Source organism: Phyllostomus hastatus, unplaced genomic scaffold (assembly GCF_019186645.2).
Source record: "Phyllostomus hastatus isolate PE091 unplaced genomic scaffold, TTU_PhHast_1.1 phas_contig_58, whole genome shotgun sequence".
Taxonomy (NCBI): Eukaryota; Metazoa; Chordata; class Mammalia; order Chiroptera; family Phyllostomidae; genus Phyllostomus; species Phyllostomus hastatus.
Window position 1 is genome coordinate 4272843 of NW_025333916.1, and position 15433 is coordinate 4288275.

The window sequence follows — 15433 nt, forward strand, 5'->3', positions numbered from 1 at the left end:
GCAGGTGCTGATTGGCGCCCTCAGGGCCATTGTAAGAATTCCTCTCCCTCCTTTCCCCACACAGTAGATAATCAAGTAAATATAAAGAAAACGGACAGGAGGGAGGGAAAGCGTGCTGCACTCCCAGCCTCTGGTTCTTGGTAGTTATATTCAAGTGGGGGCACTTCTCTTTCAGACGTGAAGGTGTTTCTCACAGCTACAGAATTTACGACAGGGACAGAGTTAACTGATCCCAGCAAACGGTTCCTTCCTTTTCATAATCCCTCACTGCTTATTTTAGCCGCTTCTCCACCCCGCCAGGAATACCATCCAGATCTTAGTCCAGGTAGATCTGACGTCAAGAGATGGCTTTCGTAGATTTGACGCGTAAACACTCATTTCCATTCCAGCTGGGAAGGGCTGGGGCTCCACTCAGCCGGGAGACGAAAGAACTGCACTTAGCGCTCGCCAACGCCACCGCCCAGCTTCTCCTCGCGTCCCTCCTATCTCCTCGCAGAGCAACCGGGCGAGAAGTGGTCCAGAGCCCGAGGGTGGAAGGAGTGAATCTTTCTGGCTTTTTTCCTATCTTGCTTCTTTTCCCCTCTGCTTCCCACTTCTGTGCAAGCGAGTGTGTGAGCTATGGAGCGAAGAGCCTGGACTCTGCAGTGCACTGCTTTCGTTCTCTTTTGCACTTGGTGTGCACTGAACAGTGTAAAAGCGAAGAGACAGTTTGTGAACGAATGGGCGGCGGAGATCCCTGGGGGACCAGAAGCAGCCTCGGCCATAGCCGAGGAGCTGGGCTATGACCTTTTGGGTCAGGTAAGAGTTTGCACTTTCAAGAAACTTTCTGGGGCCCTAGGGGACTGGCGGGACTGGAGCACGATCTCCCAAGTGTGAGTTCCAGGTTGCACTCTCCTGAGCCCTGTGGCAAAGAGCAGTAGCTTCTTCAGCTCTCGCGCCAGCAGGCTTGGAGAGAGGTTTGCATTATTTATTGTTTGGGCTGGGCGCAGCCAGGCTGAACGAAGCCGTTGCAGCTGGGTAGAGCTTATTCTTGCTGTTGTCCGCTCTGGAATTGAAATGCGTTCCTGCACGGTTTGAAGAAAAATCCCTCCACGCTTATTCACAGAACTTGAGAGACACGCAGCTGCTACCAACCAGGCGCCCCCAGAGAGGCAGTGTGCGCTCGGTCCTCTGGGACTCAGCTAGTCTGCGTCAGGAGCTGTTTCCTTCTTTTCAATATGGCAGCATCAGACCCACGTCCTGATGGAAGGGGCTAAACAGGCTTGGAGGTGTCGGCTGGAAGCCTTTAGGGGCGCGGCCAGGGCATTGGAAGAGCGCCAACGGCTGGTCCTAGTGACCCAGAGGCTGGGGGTCCTGCGGGGTGGCCTGGGGAGCCGGCAGGAGAAGAGGTGGGTAAAAGACGTAAACCTGGAGCCCCAGGTTGTCACCAAAAACTTGTGAAGTCCAAGCTTCACAACTTTGCTAGGTCAGCGCCCCCGCCCCGGAGGTTCAAACTGCAGAATTGACTGTGAGGAAAGGATTTCTTTCTTTCTTGTTTCTCGGCCAAATGCATAATTGCTTCCCTGGGGGTTTCAGCTCGTGAGGGAAACTATTGCCTCCGAGTGAGGGCTGCATTAATAGACAGCTGGGGGCGAGGCAGGGGCTTTAAGGCATTGACTAGGGGAGGGCTGCTTAGCTGGTGCAATTTCGTGAGAACCCAGGGGTTGTGAGTTCTAATGTAAGTTTTTTTCCTTTTCCTTGGCTTAGAATCAACCTTCACCTCTTGCCTTGGAAGTTGGAGCCGGGGAGAAGGGAGTTGTAAAACATTTTGGCGCGGTTTTTTTTTTTCTTTTTTTCTGGAGGTGGTGGTAGAGACGCGGCTGAAGTCACAGATGAGTAATCTGTGTGGGTGTAGGCTGTGCAATAGATCGAATCCACTGGGGAACGCGCTATCCGTTTGCCAGAGGCTTCATTCTCCAACTTTATGAGCCAAACTGTCTTTGAAATACCCCACAGGAAAGTCAGTACACAGATTGATCTCTGCCTCCCAGAAGATCAAGAATTTTGCTTTTGCGCGGACCTTATTCTTTGCCAGTCCCTGCGTTAAGGGCTGAGGACTAATAGGAGGAAAAGACGCTTTCAAAAAAAAATCAAGAATCTAGAAGAGAGTGGTTTAGAAACAAATGGTTGTAACTGCATGTAATTTGTGTTAGTAATGGCTGTACCTAGAGTCTCAATATTTTTTGATTGAAAGATTGAAGATGGAAGGGAATTGGGAAAGGGTGAAAGAAGCAGTACAAAGGAGGGAACATTGCACAGCGTTTAGGAAGAAGAGTCCAAGGTTGATGGGAGAACATGATGAAATTGGAGAAGGCACTCCAGTTATAGAAAGCAGCTTGTGGGAAACAGGGAGATATAAAGACGGCTGCCCAGTAGTAATTTGGAAACTGAAAGGAATTGTGAGTATCTAATGAAGAGAGTGTATAGTGGATGGAATCGTACTGGAGTGTGCTGTGGGCATCATGGAAATCTATTGTGCCCCATGGAGGTGGGGAGGAACTAGGGACTTAATCCTGTATCCTTTGAACAGCTAAATAACACTGGAAACTGTGGAAGGAGATTGTGGGAGAGATCAAAAGGTAAATCCCACTTCCTTTTCTCTCCTATTAGCCCCAGGCATATATCAAACCTGGACCATTCATTATGGGAATTGCCTTTCAAACTGTAAGTCTACAAACTAAAAAACAATAAGCCAGTATTCTTGGTAGAATCTTCCAGGAAGGGATGACATAGTCGCAGGCTTTATTTACACATCATTTGCATATGCTAATTTTTCTCTAGGCATTTCCATTTTAAATGGCATTACTAACAAACATTTTGAAAATAACATTTTTTAATTAAAAAAAACTAGGAATGCTGTCCTGGTTCTGCTTATTTCTCCTTTTGTTCACACTAATTTAGCATCACTATACTGAGCTTTGTAAGGCCTCAGGATAAAGCTAGAATGGGGGGGGGATGAAAACCAGTTTGATCGAAGGAACAAAGCTAAGCACTGGTGATCTTTTTTATAACTAGTGGTTTTTTTTCCTCCCCAACTCAGTCAAGACTTACAACAGATTTACTCCCTGAGGGCCAGGCTTTGAGCAGGGCCTAGGGATCTCTATTTAAGAATTCTCTAGGTGATGAGAACCACCAATTTAAAGAATATAATTCTTCAGAAACAACCCATTGTCAATTATTTATCTTTTAATTTAAAAAGAAATACAGGGCTTCAAATTAAGTACTATTTTGATAGAGACACTAGCTTAAAAGAATAACAAATATAGTTCTAAATGAACCAAAGGTGTTGATAGTCATCCAGGAAAGGTTTGTTTTATTGTTGTTGTTTTTTTAATTGAGTGAGTGAGTGAGAGAGAGAGAGATGGAAACATTGATTTGTTATTCTACTTATCTGTGCCCTGACTGGGCATGGAACCCATAACCTTGGCATATTGGGATGATGTTCTAACCAACTAAGCTACCAGCCAGGGCTATGCAGGGAAGTTTACACCTGTCCTAAATGTGGCATGCTGGTTTTTCCCCCAAAGCCTTAACTGGTGGAAAGTCTAATGGTCACTGCCGGTAGCTTGTAAGAATTATCACTATGGATTCAATGATTATATTTTATAACAACAACAAAATGTTTTATCTGAATGTGGTCCTGATCATTAGTACCCAAAGGGTTTGCCTGCTTTCTGCAAATTAGTGTTCTCTGGAAGAATGAATTTGATAAAATTGGCTTTTAAAAAAGAAATGTCTACCCATACAATATTGTCACATAGAAAAACAAGTGGAGTTCCTCTGAAATTTGTGAAACAGAAGCACTGCCAGCCCCCAAGGATAGTGGGAGCCCAATGGTAATTTCATGAGGTTCATCTCCCTCAACACACTAACAAGAGAACAATGGCTTCTATCAGTATCTTCCTCATGAGGAAAATACTTAACTTCAAGTGAAAGTAATGGGCTTGATAAAGCTGTCTCTAATTTAGCTGGGTTTCAATCTAACCCATATATACTTATTTTGAAAAGTAGATTTTAATTTTAATTTTTTTCTTTTATAGATTGGATCACTTGAAAATCATTACTTATTCAGACATAAAAACCATCCCAGGAGGTCTCGAAGGAGCGCCCTTCATATCACTAAGAGATTATCTGATGATGACCGTGTAAGTGTTATGCAGTGTCTTCAAACCCACCTGACTAATCTGCTTTCTCCAAGGCTGCTGGCAAGAGCAAGAGCACTTCACAAATGTGATTCTTCTTTTTGTGATCACAATTATTTATCTGTAGTGTTTCTTGTTATTTCCATAAGGTTATAAATGCACATAATAACCAGATTGGATTGAATTGGTTAGATTAACTAAAATTACATGTATAAATAACACCAGCTCACAAATCCAGTCTAAGGGCATGAAAGTAAATATTGAAAATAAAGTGGCAGCACCAATTAAAATATTTGACAATACAATCAATCAATGACCTTTTATTTTATGCCTGTTATGTACCAAGCACTTCAGTATCTGATGTGTGGATGCCAAAGAAGTATAATATATGAACCCTGCTTTTAATAATATTTCACTGTAATTGAAAACAACATTCTGCTATTTCTATTTAGTTTGGTTGTATAGGAAACCAGTGTTTATAAGGGAGCTTTAAATCCACGTCTTCAAAAGAAGGATGTTTTCATAAGTATTTTGTTGTTTGATCCAAAACATTTGATCTCTTTTTTATCCTGGTTTGAATACATATTCAATAATTAGGCAACAGCAGAATATTTCTAGAATGAATATAGGTAAATAATGTGGGAGCAATTTGAATGTATGTATAATATATTTATTGATTTTTGAAGTCTGTTTTTAAGGTTAGCAGACATCAATGGAAATGTTGATTATACTGGAAGTATTGCAATTTGCATAACAATGTTGCCTTGTCTAGAAAATGTGCATACTGATGGAATTTATCCTGGCTGGCCTGATATCTGTATACATGATTTATTTTTTATTAAGATTTTATGTATTTATTTTTAGAAAGGGAGAAGGGAGGCAGAGAGAGGGAGAGAAACATCAACTGAGCTGCCTCTCGCAGACTCACAACTGGGATCCTGGCCTGCAACCCAAGCAAGTGCCCTGACTAAGAATCCACTTAGCAACATTTTGGTTTGTGGCACAATGTCCAACCCACTGAGCCACACCAGTCAGGGCCTGAATACATGATTTCTGTTGCTTGGGACAGTCTAGAGAATTATAGAAGCTTTGTAAGAGATAAAACACAACCTTTCAACTTCCCAGAAAGTAAAGAATTAAGTGAAAGAAAGGTATTAGAACTATTGAAATTTGTGGAATTGAAAATCTGTGAAATAATTTGCTATTTCATTTGTTCTGCAAGTATAGAATTTAAAAAAATAATAAGAGATTATGAGGGTAGGGAATGACCAGATATGCATTAATACTGTTCAAATGTGAAAAAATCAATCAGACCTGGCTGATATGGCTCAGTGGATTGAACACTGGCCTATGAACCGAAGGGTCACTGGTTCAAATCCCAGTCAGGGCACATGCCTGGGTTGCAAGCCAGGTCCCCAGTTGTGGATGTGCGAGAGGCAACCAATCTATATTTTTTTTGGCACATCAATGTTTCTCTCCTTCTCTTTCTCCCTCCCTTCCCCTCTCTCCAGAAATAAATAAAATATTAAAAAAAGAAGATACTATACCTAGACAAAGAATGATGTCTCAGGACAATAAACAGTGACCTACATCTCATATACACTCATTGCTTGCTTTTACTCAAGTAAATAGCTAGGTGCAGGAGACCAAATCGGAATCCCAAAACACTACTTTAAAAGGTGCTGGTGCAGTGAAGTCTTTCCTTCACCATCCCAAGGCAGATGGTTTATTATCTGTGGGCTCTGAAAAGGAGGCTAACTTCCAGGATTCTGGCTAGGTTTAGTCCTTGGGCAAAAACCAGAGATTTCCTCATTTACTAAATGTATGCCTGACATTAGTGCACAAGGAATCAAACTGACCTCCCTTCTTATCTTCATAGAGCAAAACTGGACAGAGTGGAGCATACATAACTATTGTTACTACTCAAACTAATCACACTAAAATGAACAGATGCCTCAGTTCTTTAGATATTTCCTTAATAGTGTATTTTGGGGAGAAATCTCAAGGAATAATGAAGAAGAGCTAAGAATTTACTCTCTAACATAACTTTATAAGAAAAGAAGTCTGTAAGATCCTATAAAATTATCTGCAGAATAAATTAATTGTAGGAAAAAATCCTAGAACCCATAGAAGCTTGAGTGGAATGTTGGACTAGGTGATCTTTAGTGGTCTTTCCAAATCAAAAGGATTATTTACAATTAAGTACATTATACCTATTATATACATAATAGAAAGATACCACCAATCTCTTCTGTTCCATTTGGCCTGCTCTCATAGAGATTAATGTGGGATTCAGAGTGAATGACACTGATTACAACACTGTATCCAACAATTGGATGTTTATGTGATCAGGAGGCAGAGTGCCTCTTCTTATATTCCACTTTTAAAAATTGCTTTTGATTGTCATTTTATTGGCTCTATTAATGGTGATAACATCCTTCAAATTAGCCCTCTGAAATGGAGCAATCCTCCATCTTTACAAGACCATTAATGAAATCTCCACCTGTAAGTTAATCTTTTCCTCAAAAATCAGTACTTGTTCCATAGCAGCCCACTTTCAAAGACTGACTCAGATACAGGCAGTGTACTCCAAGCATTGGGTATTTTAAGCCAAAACAATTAAGCTTGAAAATACAAGCACTTTAAAAATAAATTATAGTGACTAATTTCTAGCTCTCAAGTCCCTCTAATATTTAAAATAGGTTTGCAGTGTTTTTCTAATTGAAAATTCAGTGCTAGTGGGTGGTTTTATCCTTTAATTGCAAATTATTTTTCAGTTTTTATCTTTGCATCTGATTCATAAACATCCTCACATTGACAATACTCTACCATACACTGGGCTGTCCTCATGTATTAGGGTAGGAGACAGTCATATTGCCCAGCAAAATAAGAGCAGGGTATTATCTCATAATGAATATAACCACAAGGCAGCCCCTCAGCCTCTCAGGACCTTAAGTATAATAGGATTATGCCGTAAATGTGGGGCAGGTAATTTTTGTACTGTCAGATCTCTGTGCATAATACATGAGGCTAAATTAATGGTAAGCATGCATGGCCAGTAGTGCTCATTTATCACCCTGGATCTGTTTCTTATATTAAATACTCTTAAGCAGGAGGTTGAAGCACAGGTGAGCCAGGGTTTCAGATCTGCAAAGACATAGCACCTTTCCGGTCTTGTGTAACATTTGCAATTTCTACCTTTTGTGCATAAAGAAGGAGAAATTAAGCTGTAAGAGCAACATAACAACAGTCTCAGGGATCTCTTAGCTTGTTGACTCCTTCCATGAAAATGGACAAATTTGCAGCCACAGAGCCATGGAACCTCAATATAAAAAATGGGTATTATGGTCCATTTGCTGATGAAAGCAGGCAGAACTTTTGTTTCCACTGTAATCACGGTGCAAATAATTAGAGGTGATCATCAGTTCACTGATTCCTCTCCTCCCCCTAAAGGTACACTTTACTGTAATAGAGGAAATGTTCATCTCCCCAGTGGTCAATCCCTTCTCACTGAGCTGTCAGGGTGATCTGTAGTTAAACAAAAACTTTGTGAAGCTGCCTGAATTCTGATGGGAAAGGTACTGGAGGAAAGATAATTACACGGAAGTGGCTACTTGACTGTTGATTTTTCTTGCTACAAAACTTCTTGTAGGTGATATGGGTTGAACAACAGTATGAAAAAGAGAGAAGTAAACGTTCCGTTCTGAGAGACTCAGCACTACATCTCTTCAATGATCCCATGTGGAATCAGCAGTGGTACTTGGTAAGTCCCTACAGAAGAACCATGTAGGACCCTGGCAATTTATTTTGCTACATCTATACAATAGATAGTTTGTTTTTTAATGATGGAAAATTTAGCAGAGGGCTATGTTACTTGAAGATTTGGGCTGTTGGTACATTCCAGGATCTGGATATTCTCTTTTACCAGGTGAGAATGTCTGAAACACAGATCTTCAGCTGCTGTGAGAGGAGGGGTTGTTGCCTGCTTGTCTTCTTCTTTTTTTTTTTTCTAAAGATTTTATTTATTTATTTTTAGTGAGAGGGAAAGGGAGGGAAAAAGAGAGGGAGAAAAATATCATCAATGTGAGAGATAAACATCTATCAGTTGCCTCTTGTATGCACCTTAACCAGGGACCAAACCCCACAACCCAGACATGTGCCCTGACTGAGAATCCAACTGGTGATATTTTGCTTCATGGGACAATACCCAGCAAACTGAACCACACCAGTCAGGGCTGACTTCTTTTCTTCTTAAGCTTACCTGGAGTAAGTGCAGAAGGATCATGTCTTGCAAGTTAGGGATTCCAAAACAGTATTCATGTCAAAAATCACATTTGGTCAGAACCCTTTAAATCACCCAAAGAATACAGTAAACATGATTCAGTATATAAACCTCTGAGTGTCAATTCTTATAGGCTTACAGGTAAGAATTTCTTAACAAGGCTAAAGCAATGAACACAAGGAAAGACAAAAAATATTTGCAGATGTTCACACTTGCATACCATTCTACCTTTAAGATAGTTACCAAATCCTTATTGGAAGGTGGGTTTTGAGTGGAAAAATTGTAAGTGTTCCTGCTTGCCTGCAAAGTATTCTCCCTTCTGTTTTAATGTAAAGCCTCTATATTAGTAATATATGTTAATAAAAGTTTTGAGAATATTAAAAAAGATAAATTTTGATGACAACCATAAGCTAAGTTACGTTTGTTGCATAATGGATGGGGAAGGGGATCCATTCCTTTTAACTTTGTTTTTTTTTTAATGTTTTATTTTTTATTGTATTTTCCATTATGATTTATCCTCCTGATATTCCCCTCCCCCTACATGCACCACATCGTTGTCCATGTCCATGAATCCTTTTTTCTTTTTGCTGAATCCCTCCACTCCCTAACCTCCCACCCCAAGAACTATCACCCAGCTCTGTATCTATGAGTCTGTCTCTATTTTGCTTGTTAGTTCCATTTATTCATCAGATTCCACACAAAAGTGAAATCATATGGTATTTGTCTTTCTCTAACTGGCTTATTTCACTTAGCATAATATTCTCCAGGTCCATCCGTGCTGTCGCAAAGCATAAAACTTTCTTCTTTTTTATGGCCAAGTAGTATTCCATTTAACCTAAGCATTACTTGCTCATTGCAGAAGAGACTCATTAGCTAAGAGCTGTGCATTTACAGTGTGCCAAATACTATTCTAAGTCTTTGACATGCATTAACTTAATTCTTACAAAATTACATTGTAGATATTGCAATTATGCCCATTTAACAGATGAAGAAACAGACACATTGGTGAGTTGAAACACTTGCCAAAATCACATGGTTACTAGTGGTGGGGTCATAATTCATAGCTCCAGAGGCCCTATTCTTAACAACCACATTTTATGATTGTTCCTGTGGCTAACATAGAGGTCTACTTCCCTGGCTTTATTCAACAATCTGTATGTAGTTCCAACCTCCTATAATTCAGCTTCATTTTGGTTAGTAAGGTGTTATTTCCCCCCACCTGTCTCTGAAGAACATCAGCCAGAGGGCAGTCTGTTCACTGACACTTTTAACTGTTGTTATTTATCAATTCCTTATTGATCCCAGAAACCTGGCTCTCTTCTAATGCATCTCTCTCAGATGCTTCTCCTACTTGCATTCCCTTGCTGTGCAGCTTTTCTCCCCTGCGGCCCCACGTGCTGTAACTATCGGAAATGCTGTTGGAAAAAGAAAACCCCAAAACTCCTCTCACAGATACTTGCTCTCTAAACCACTCATATTTGTAAATAGGCAATTAAAGTGCAAGTCCTAGTGAGACCACAACCTCCTGGGCATTCCAGGTTCTGCTTTTTCTTTCAGAAAAGTTATTTAAAAAATCCACAAATGACTGTGAACCAGACAATATAAAGTAGGTTTATTGTGGCAACAGAGGCTTAGGATTTGGGGGTGGGAGGGAGGCGGTGGGAAATGGAAACATAGAATATCCAGTAAAGCTTAGGTAGATGAAATGCTCAAGCATGTCATTATAAATGAAAGAAACTTGGGGACAAACTGCTTCTTTGAAGCCATGTAGCTCAAAGAGAAGGGACAAGGGTGATTCATTCTTTTGAGTGATTTTCCATTGGAACGACTGGGGAAAGAGCAGCTCTCTGATGATTCACTTGGCCCTACCCTCAACTTTGTTTTTATTTCATTTAATTCCTTCTTCTAAAGAGGAGAGTGACCCTAGGAAAAAGAAAGATGGATCCCCAGACTGTGGCTTCAGTTCTCATTTTGCAGCAAGTTGATTACAATTTTACCAATGCTTCTTTGTTTTCCTTTACCAGCAAGATACCAGGATGACTGCATCCCTGCCCAAGCTGGATCTCCATGTGATACCTGTTTGGCAAAAAGGCATCACAGGCAAAGGAGTTGTTATCACTGTACTGGATGATGGCTTGGAGTGGAATCACACAGACATCTATGCCAATTATGTGAGTCTGGGCCCTCCCATTACTTGCAACTTAAGTAGTTGTCTACACAGACACACGGTTCAGGCTTTCCTTTCCTCAAGCGGAAGGCTGCTCAAATGTTGGCCCATAGAATGATGGACAAAGGTATTGCCACTTTGCTCACCTCCCCACCAGCCCATATGAACTCATTGTATCAGGGAGCATTGAAAGAATTTAGTAGAGCTAAAGACTGTACAAAAACATGTGCACTGGTGGTGGGAAAAGGCATTTACACCAACTAAATGATTAAAAGCCATTCAGACTCTCTGCTACTCAGTATTGGTGGCATGAAAGCAAACAAATCAAGTCTGATGCCTGAGATCTTTTTACAGTCTTCCTCCTCACACCCCTATGGGTCAGTACATCTCACTCTGTGAAGTTACGCGAATGTGATTCCTTACATGAAAATTCAAAGTGTGCAATGAACAGTGCCAAAATGACAAGCTAAGAAAAGAAAACCTTATTAAAAATGGGTAATAAGTAAATGAAAAGGATTCACTTAATTGTTTTTTGAAGCTCTCCATAATATCTTGGGCTTTTATTTAGATCAGTATTTCATCTTTAAGACTGTCCCTTGTCTTTCTCTCATCCTTTCCACTCATCCACATTCTGCAGCTGAAGAGTAAAGGGGAAAGGAAGGAAAAGAAGAGATAAAGAGTAGGAAGTATTAAAAGGTATGGAAAATACAGAGAAGTGGCAGTAGCAGTGATAGAATTCCTATGTGGGAGATGTTTTGGTGTAGCAATATCGTTGGAAAAGGGGATGGAGCCTGGAAGCTTGTTTAAAATGTTAAGCACACCCTCTTTAATTAAATTGCAAGTTTATTTAGTATAACTGGGGATGCTGAAAGAGATCATTGTGGACCTAAGCCACCTCTTTGCTGTACATTCATAAGAGACAAGGGTGTCAAAGTGTTGCTAACGAGTTCTGTAGCTTGGTTAAGTCATTCGACTTCTTTGAACCTCAATTTTCTCATTTGAGACATGATGTGGTTGAATTAACCTAATTGATTCCTCTAGTTTTAACATCCTACGAGCTTCTATGAGCTATTGGTTTGGTGACATTCACTGAGAATTAGATGCTGGCTCACTTTTCTGTCTCTGCCTGGTTTATGGGCATAATAAATGATCAGCCATGGCACCAGAAACTCTGACATGCAGACTTTCAAGCTCTCAGCCCGGATGAAAATAGGATAGGGTAGGAGGCTTGGGAAGTACTGTTTTATTTTTGTGATGCTGTAGTGTTATTTTCATTGTCTCTTTAGGATCCAGAGGCTAGCTATGATTTTAATGATAACGACCATGATCCATTTCCCCGATATGATCCTACAAATGAGAACAAGTGAGTAAACGTGGACTGGGAGAAGGGGGTTAATACTTGGAAATGCTTTTATCTTATTTGAGCTCTCAGAAATGTCCATGCACACCATGCACACCATATTCTGTAGCTTTTAAAACAGAAACCAAACTTCTCTTTTTATATTCTTTTTGGCTTATAGAACCATATTTCAATTAGACTTTCTTTTATATTATAAAACACTCCCCTCAAATGTTACCAAATAGTTACAGCTTTAGAAAGAAAGTTTGGGACATAAAGATTAAAAACCTTCAGTACACCCCCTTGCCCTCCAAATCTGCTATGAGCTTTCTGCTATTAGCAACATGTTTGATGTTAGTCATGAAAAGAAACAGAGATGCCCAAGGTAACAGATTCCCTCAACTTCCTATGGCAGCCATAGCCATGCTCACCAGTTTTGGTAGAAGAGCATGGCTTGACACCAGGCGAGAGAAAGGTACTCTGAGGCCTGGCTCTCAATTTCAACAGAGTCTCTGGGGCATTGGACTAGTTAGCAACCTGTTCCAGAGCCCCTGCTGGGTACTCTAACATTAAAAGGAAGAAAGGGAGGATGACTTCTGACTCCTAAATTAATTCTCTGTAGCAGCCACAGGATGATGAAGGAAGCCAAGAGCCAGACCTGCCAAAGCAAGTGGCCAAATAAAGACCCAGAGGCAGAACCATTTAACCTTTCCTAAGTCCAAAGATGCTCCGTCCTGTAGGTACAAGCATGCGGCCTCAGGTCTCTGTGTCCACCTGCAGCTCATCTTTGTGAGCAGTGGCATATCTCAGACTTCAAGGAGACATTCACTCTTCCCTCTTCATTCACTCCACCCAGAAAAGACTTATGCCAAGACAGATCAAAGCCAAGAAAAAATTAGGGTTTACTGCTTACAAGTGGGGGTGGAAACAGCAAGCAACAAGAAGCTCTTTGTGGATGCCACACACACTGCTTCCCTTTGCTCTCTCTATGGCTTTGTCTCTCTTGGACTATGACCCAACTCAGGCCAATCAAGTTCTCTCTCTCTCCCCCACCCACCACTCTTTCCCTCTCCTTTATTCCCTCTCCCTTATTCTCTCTTTCTCTCAGAATTCCCATGTGGCTGATGCCATAATTGACCTAAAGTTGTTTCTTAGATGGTCCCCCCTCCAGAAGGCCAACAAACCCCAGGAAGGGCAGCTGGGCTCATGGACTTGGCTTTAACTTCTGGGTGTATATTTCTTCCTTGGAGAGAAGAGGAGGCTTGGAGAAGGTTCCAAAATACTGCTTCTTTCAGTACCACTGACTTTTCTAGGGTTTATTTCTTAAAGGGGTTAACTGCAAACGCCCAGTAGAGGTTGGAACATTCTAGTAACAGTATAATAAGAATGGTGACAGAGAGCCCTTGGAAGAAAGTAGGATGTCTAAGGAACTTAGAGCATGGTCCCCAGATAAACTTTCAGCTGTGTCTGAGTCAGGGTGGTGCACCAGGAGCAAGGGCAGCTCTTTTGGAACGCAGCCCTGTGGTGTCAGCCTGGCTAGCGGTCACAGCTTTGTGGATTACCAGCATAGAGAGTGTTGTGAGGACATCACCTCTCTCTGTTTCTATTTTTTATTTGTTTTTTAAAGTGGGTGACAAGGCATCCATTTCCTACTTTCCTGGAAGGAACTTCCTAAGAAAATGGCAACAAGTGCTTGAAAGAAAGGGGCACCCTTCTTGGAATTAAGTAAAAATGACAACCCTCACCTCACCACCTTGGACAAGAGTAAGAGGGAACATGCTTGCAGCCACATGGGTGCAGCGGAGGAGACTGTTAGCTGGAGGCGTCAGCCCCTGGATCCAACGTGGGTGACGGCTGCCTGATAGGTGGATATCTAGTAAACTGATGTTCTCCAGTATTACTCATGAGAAAGGGGACTCAGATTTCCCTCTTTCTCTCCCAAAAGGGGAAATCTCATATTACAGTATTATAATAAATACAGTGTTTATAATATTGGGTTGGCCAAAAAGTCAATTTCGTTTTTTCCATAAAATAAAGGACACATTTTCCATTTTCACCAATAACTTTATTGATTTGGATATTTTGAATATGTCAGCTACCTCCCACATGGTATAATGTTGATTGTCCTCAGTTAATATCTTGATTTGATTGCTGTCAACTTCTACTGGTCTACCCCACCATGGAGCATTGTCCAATGAGAAATTTCCAGCATGAAACTTTGCAAACCACTTTTGACACATTCTATCAGTCACAGAACCTTTTCTGTACAGTGTACAAATCCTTGTTTGTGTTTCAGTTGCATTTTTACCTTTCTTGAAATAATAAAGCATAATATGTCCAAAATGTTGCATATTTTTCCATCTTCAATACTGAAATGGCTAGACAAAAATTCACCAATTTTGTTGTCTTTTTAAAATGCATGCTGATATGACAGCTGTCACAATATGATCTAACAAAATTGTTTCAAATGAAGTTAAAGACAGCTAAGCGATATACAGCCATCTTATGGGGAAAAAACAAATGTACTTTTTGGCCAGTTCAATATAATTCTTCAAACTCACAGAGCTCCAAAGACCCCTAAGAAAGCAGCCTATGTAATTGTGCTTATTTTGTGCCTGAAAATTCTGGGCTTCAGAGCAGAGCCTGCCATGGATCACCACAAAATATAGAGCTAGTATGGAGTAGACAGTTAAGAGTACAGACTTTGCAGCTAGATTTAGATCAAACATTAGATTTGGCACTTAAAAGGTAAGTGACTTTGAGCAAATTATTTAACTTCTTTGTGCCTCAGTCTTATCATCTATGAAAAAGGGATAATAAACAGTATCTATTTCATTGGGTTGTTATGGGGGCTAAATGAATTAATATATGTAATTGGTTTGGGTAGTTCCTGCTACATAAAAAAAGTTAAGTGTTTGCTATAATGATGATGACTACGATGATGATGACAACAACAATGATGATGATGATGATGATCACCAAGCCTTCTTATTAACAACTAAGGTAGACCTCTTCTCAGTGAAAAATCAGCATGACAAGAATTATACCATGCAATAGATAGGAGCAGAAACTGAGACAAGTCAGTTTTCTTAGCCAGTTCAGAATCTGCTCTCTGAAAATTACACGATAAGCAAGTATCTCTCAGGGTCCTCCTGACTATCAAGCAAAAACGTAGTAACCGCTTCATCATTTAGCAAAGGTATTATAAAAAAATAGAACTATCCTTCAAGCATGTTGTCAGAAATCCCTCAGATTTGGAAAGTGAATGGCCCCATTTTATCTAGCCTTATAACAGATACCTATTGTCTCCAAACCCCAGGGCGTTATTGCTCTGAACTGCCTGTGTTGCTGCTGTTCTTTATTACTATATAAATGAGATTAATAGAAGCTGCACTTGAGATCTCCTCTGCAAATCAAAAGAGGAATCACTAAATAATAAAATCTTAAAAGTGCAGGTAACTCTT

General features: G+C 40.6%; 1 protein-coding gene across 1 annotated transcript in view; it reads left to right on the forward strand.

The window, feature by feature from the left end:
* Window positions 1-411: 411 nt before the first annotated feature.
* The window catches only part of PCSK1 (proprotein convertase subtilisin/kexin type 1), a 42658-nt gene continuing 27636 nt past the window's right edge, over window positions 412-15433 (forward strand). The window contains exons 1-5 of the mRNA XM_045848254.1: window positions 412-798; window positions 4080-4184; window positions 7834-7944; window positions 10488-10634; window positions 11917-11993. Of these exons, the coding sequence (XP_045704210.1) occupies window positions 619-798; window positions 4080-4184; window positions 7834-7944; window positions 10488-10634; window positions 11917-11993 (620 nt within the window). The 5' untranslated portion in view covers window positions 412-618. The remainder of the gene's footprint in view (window positions 799-4079; window positions 4185-7833; window positions 7945-10487; window positions 10635-11916; window positions 11994-15433) is intronic.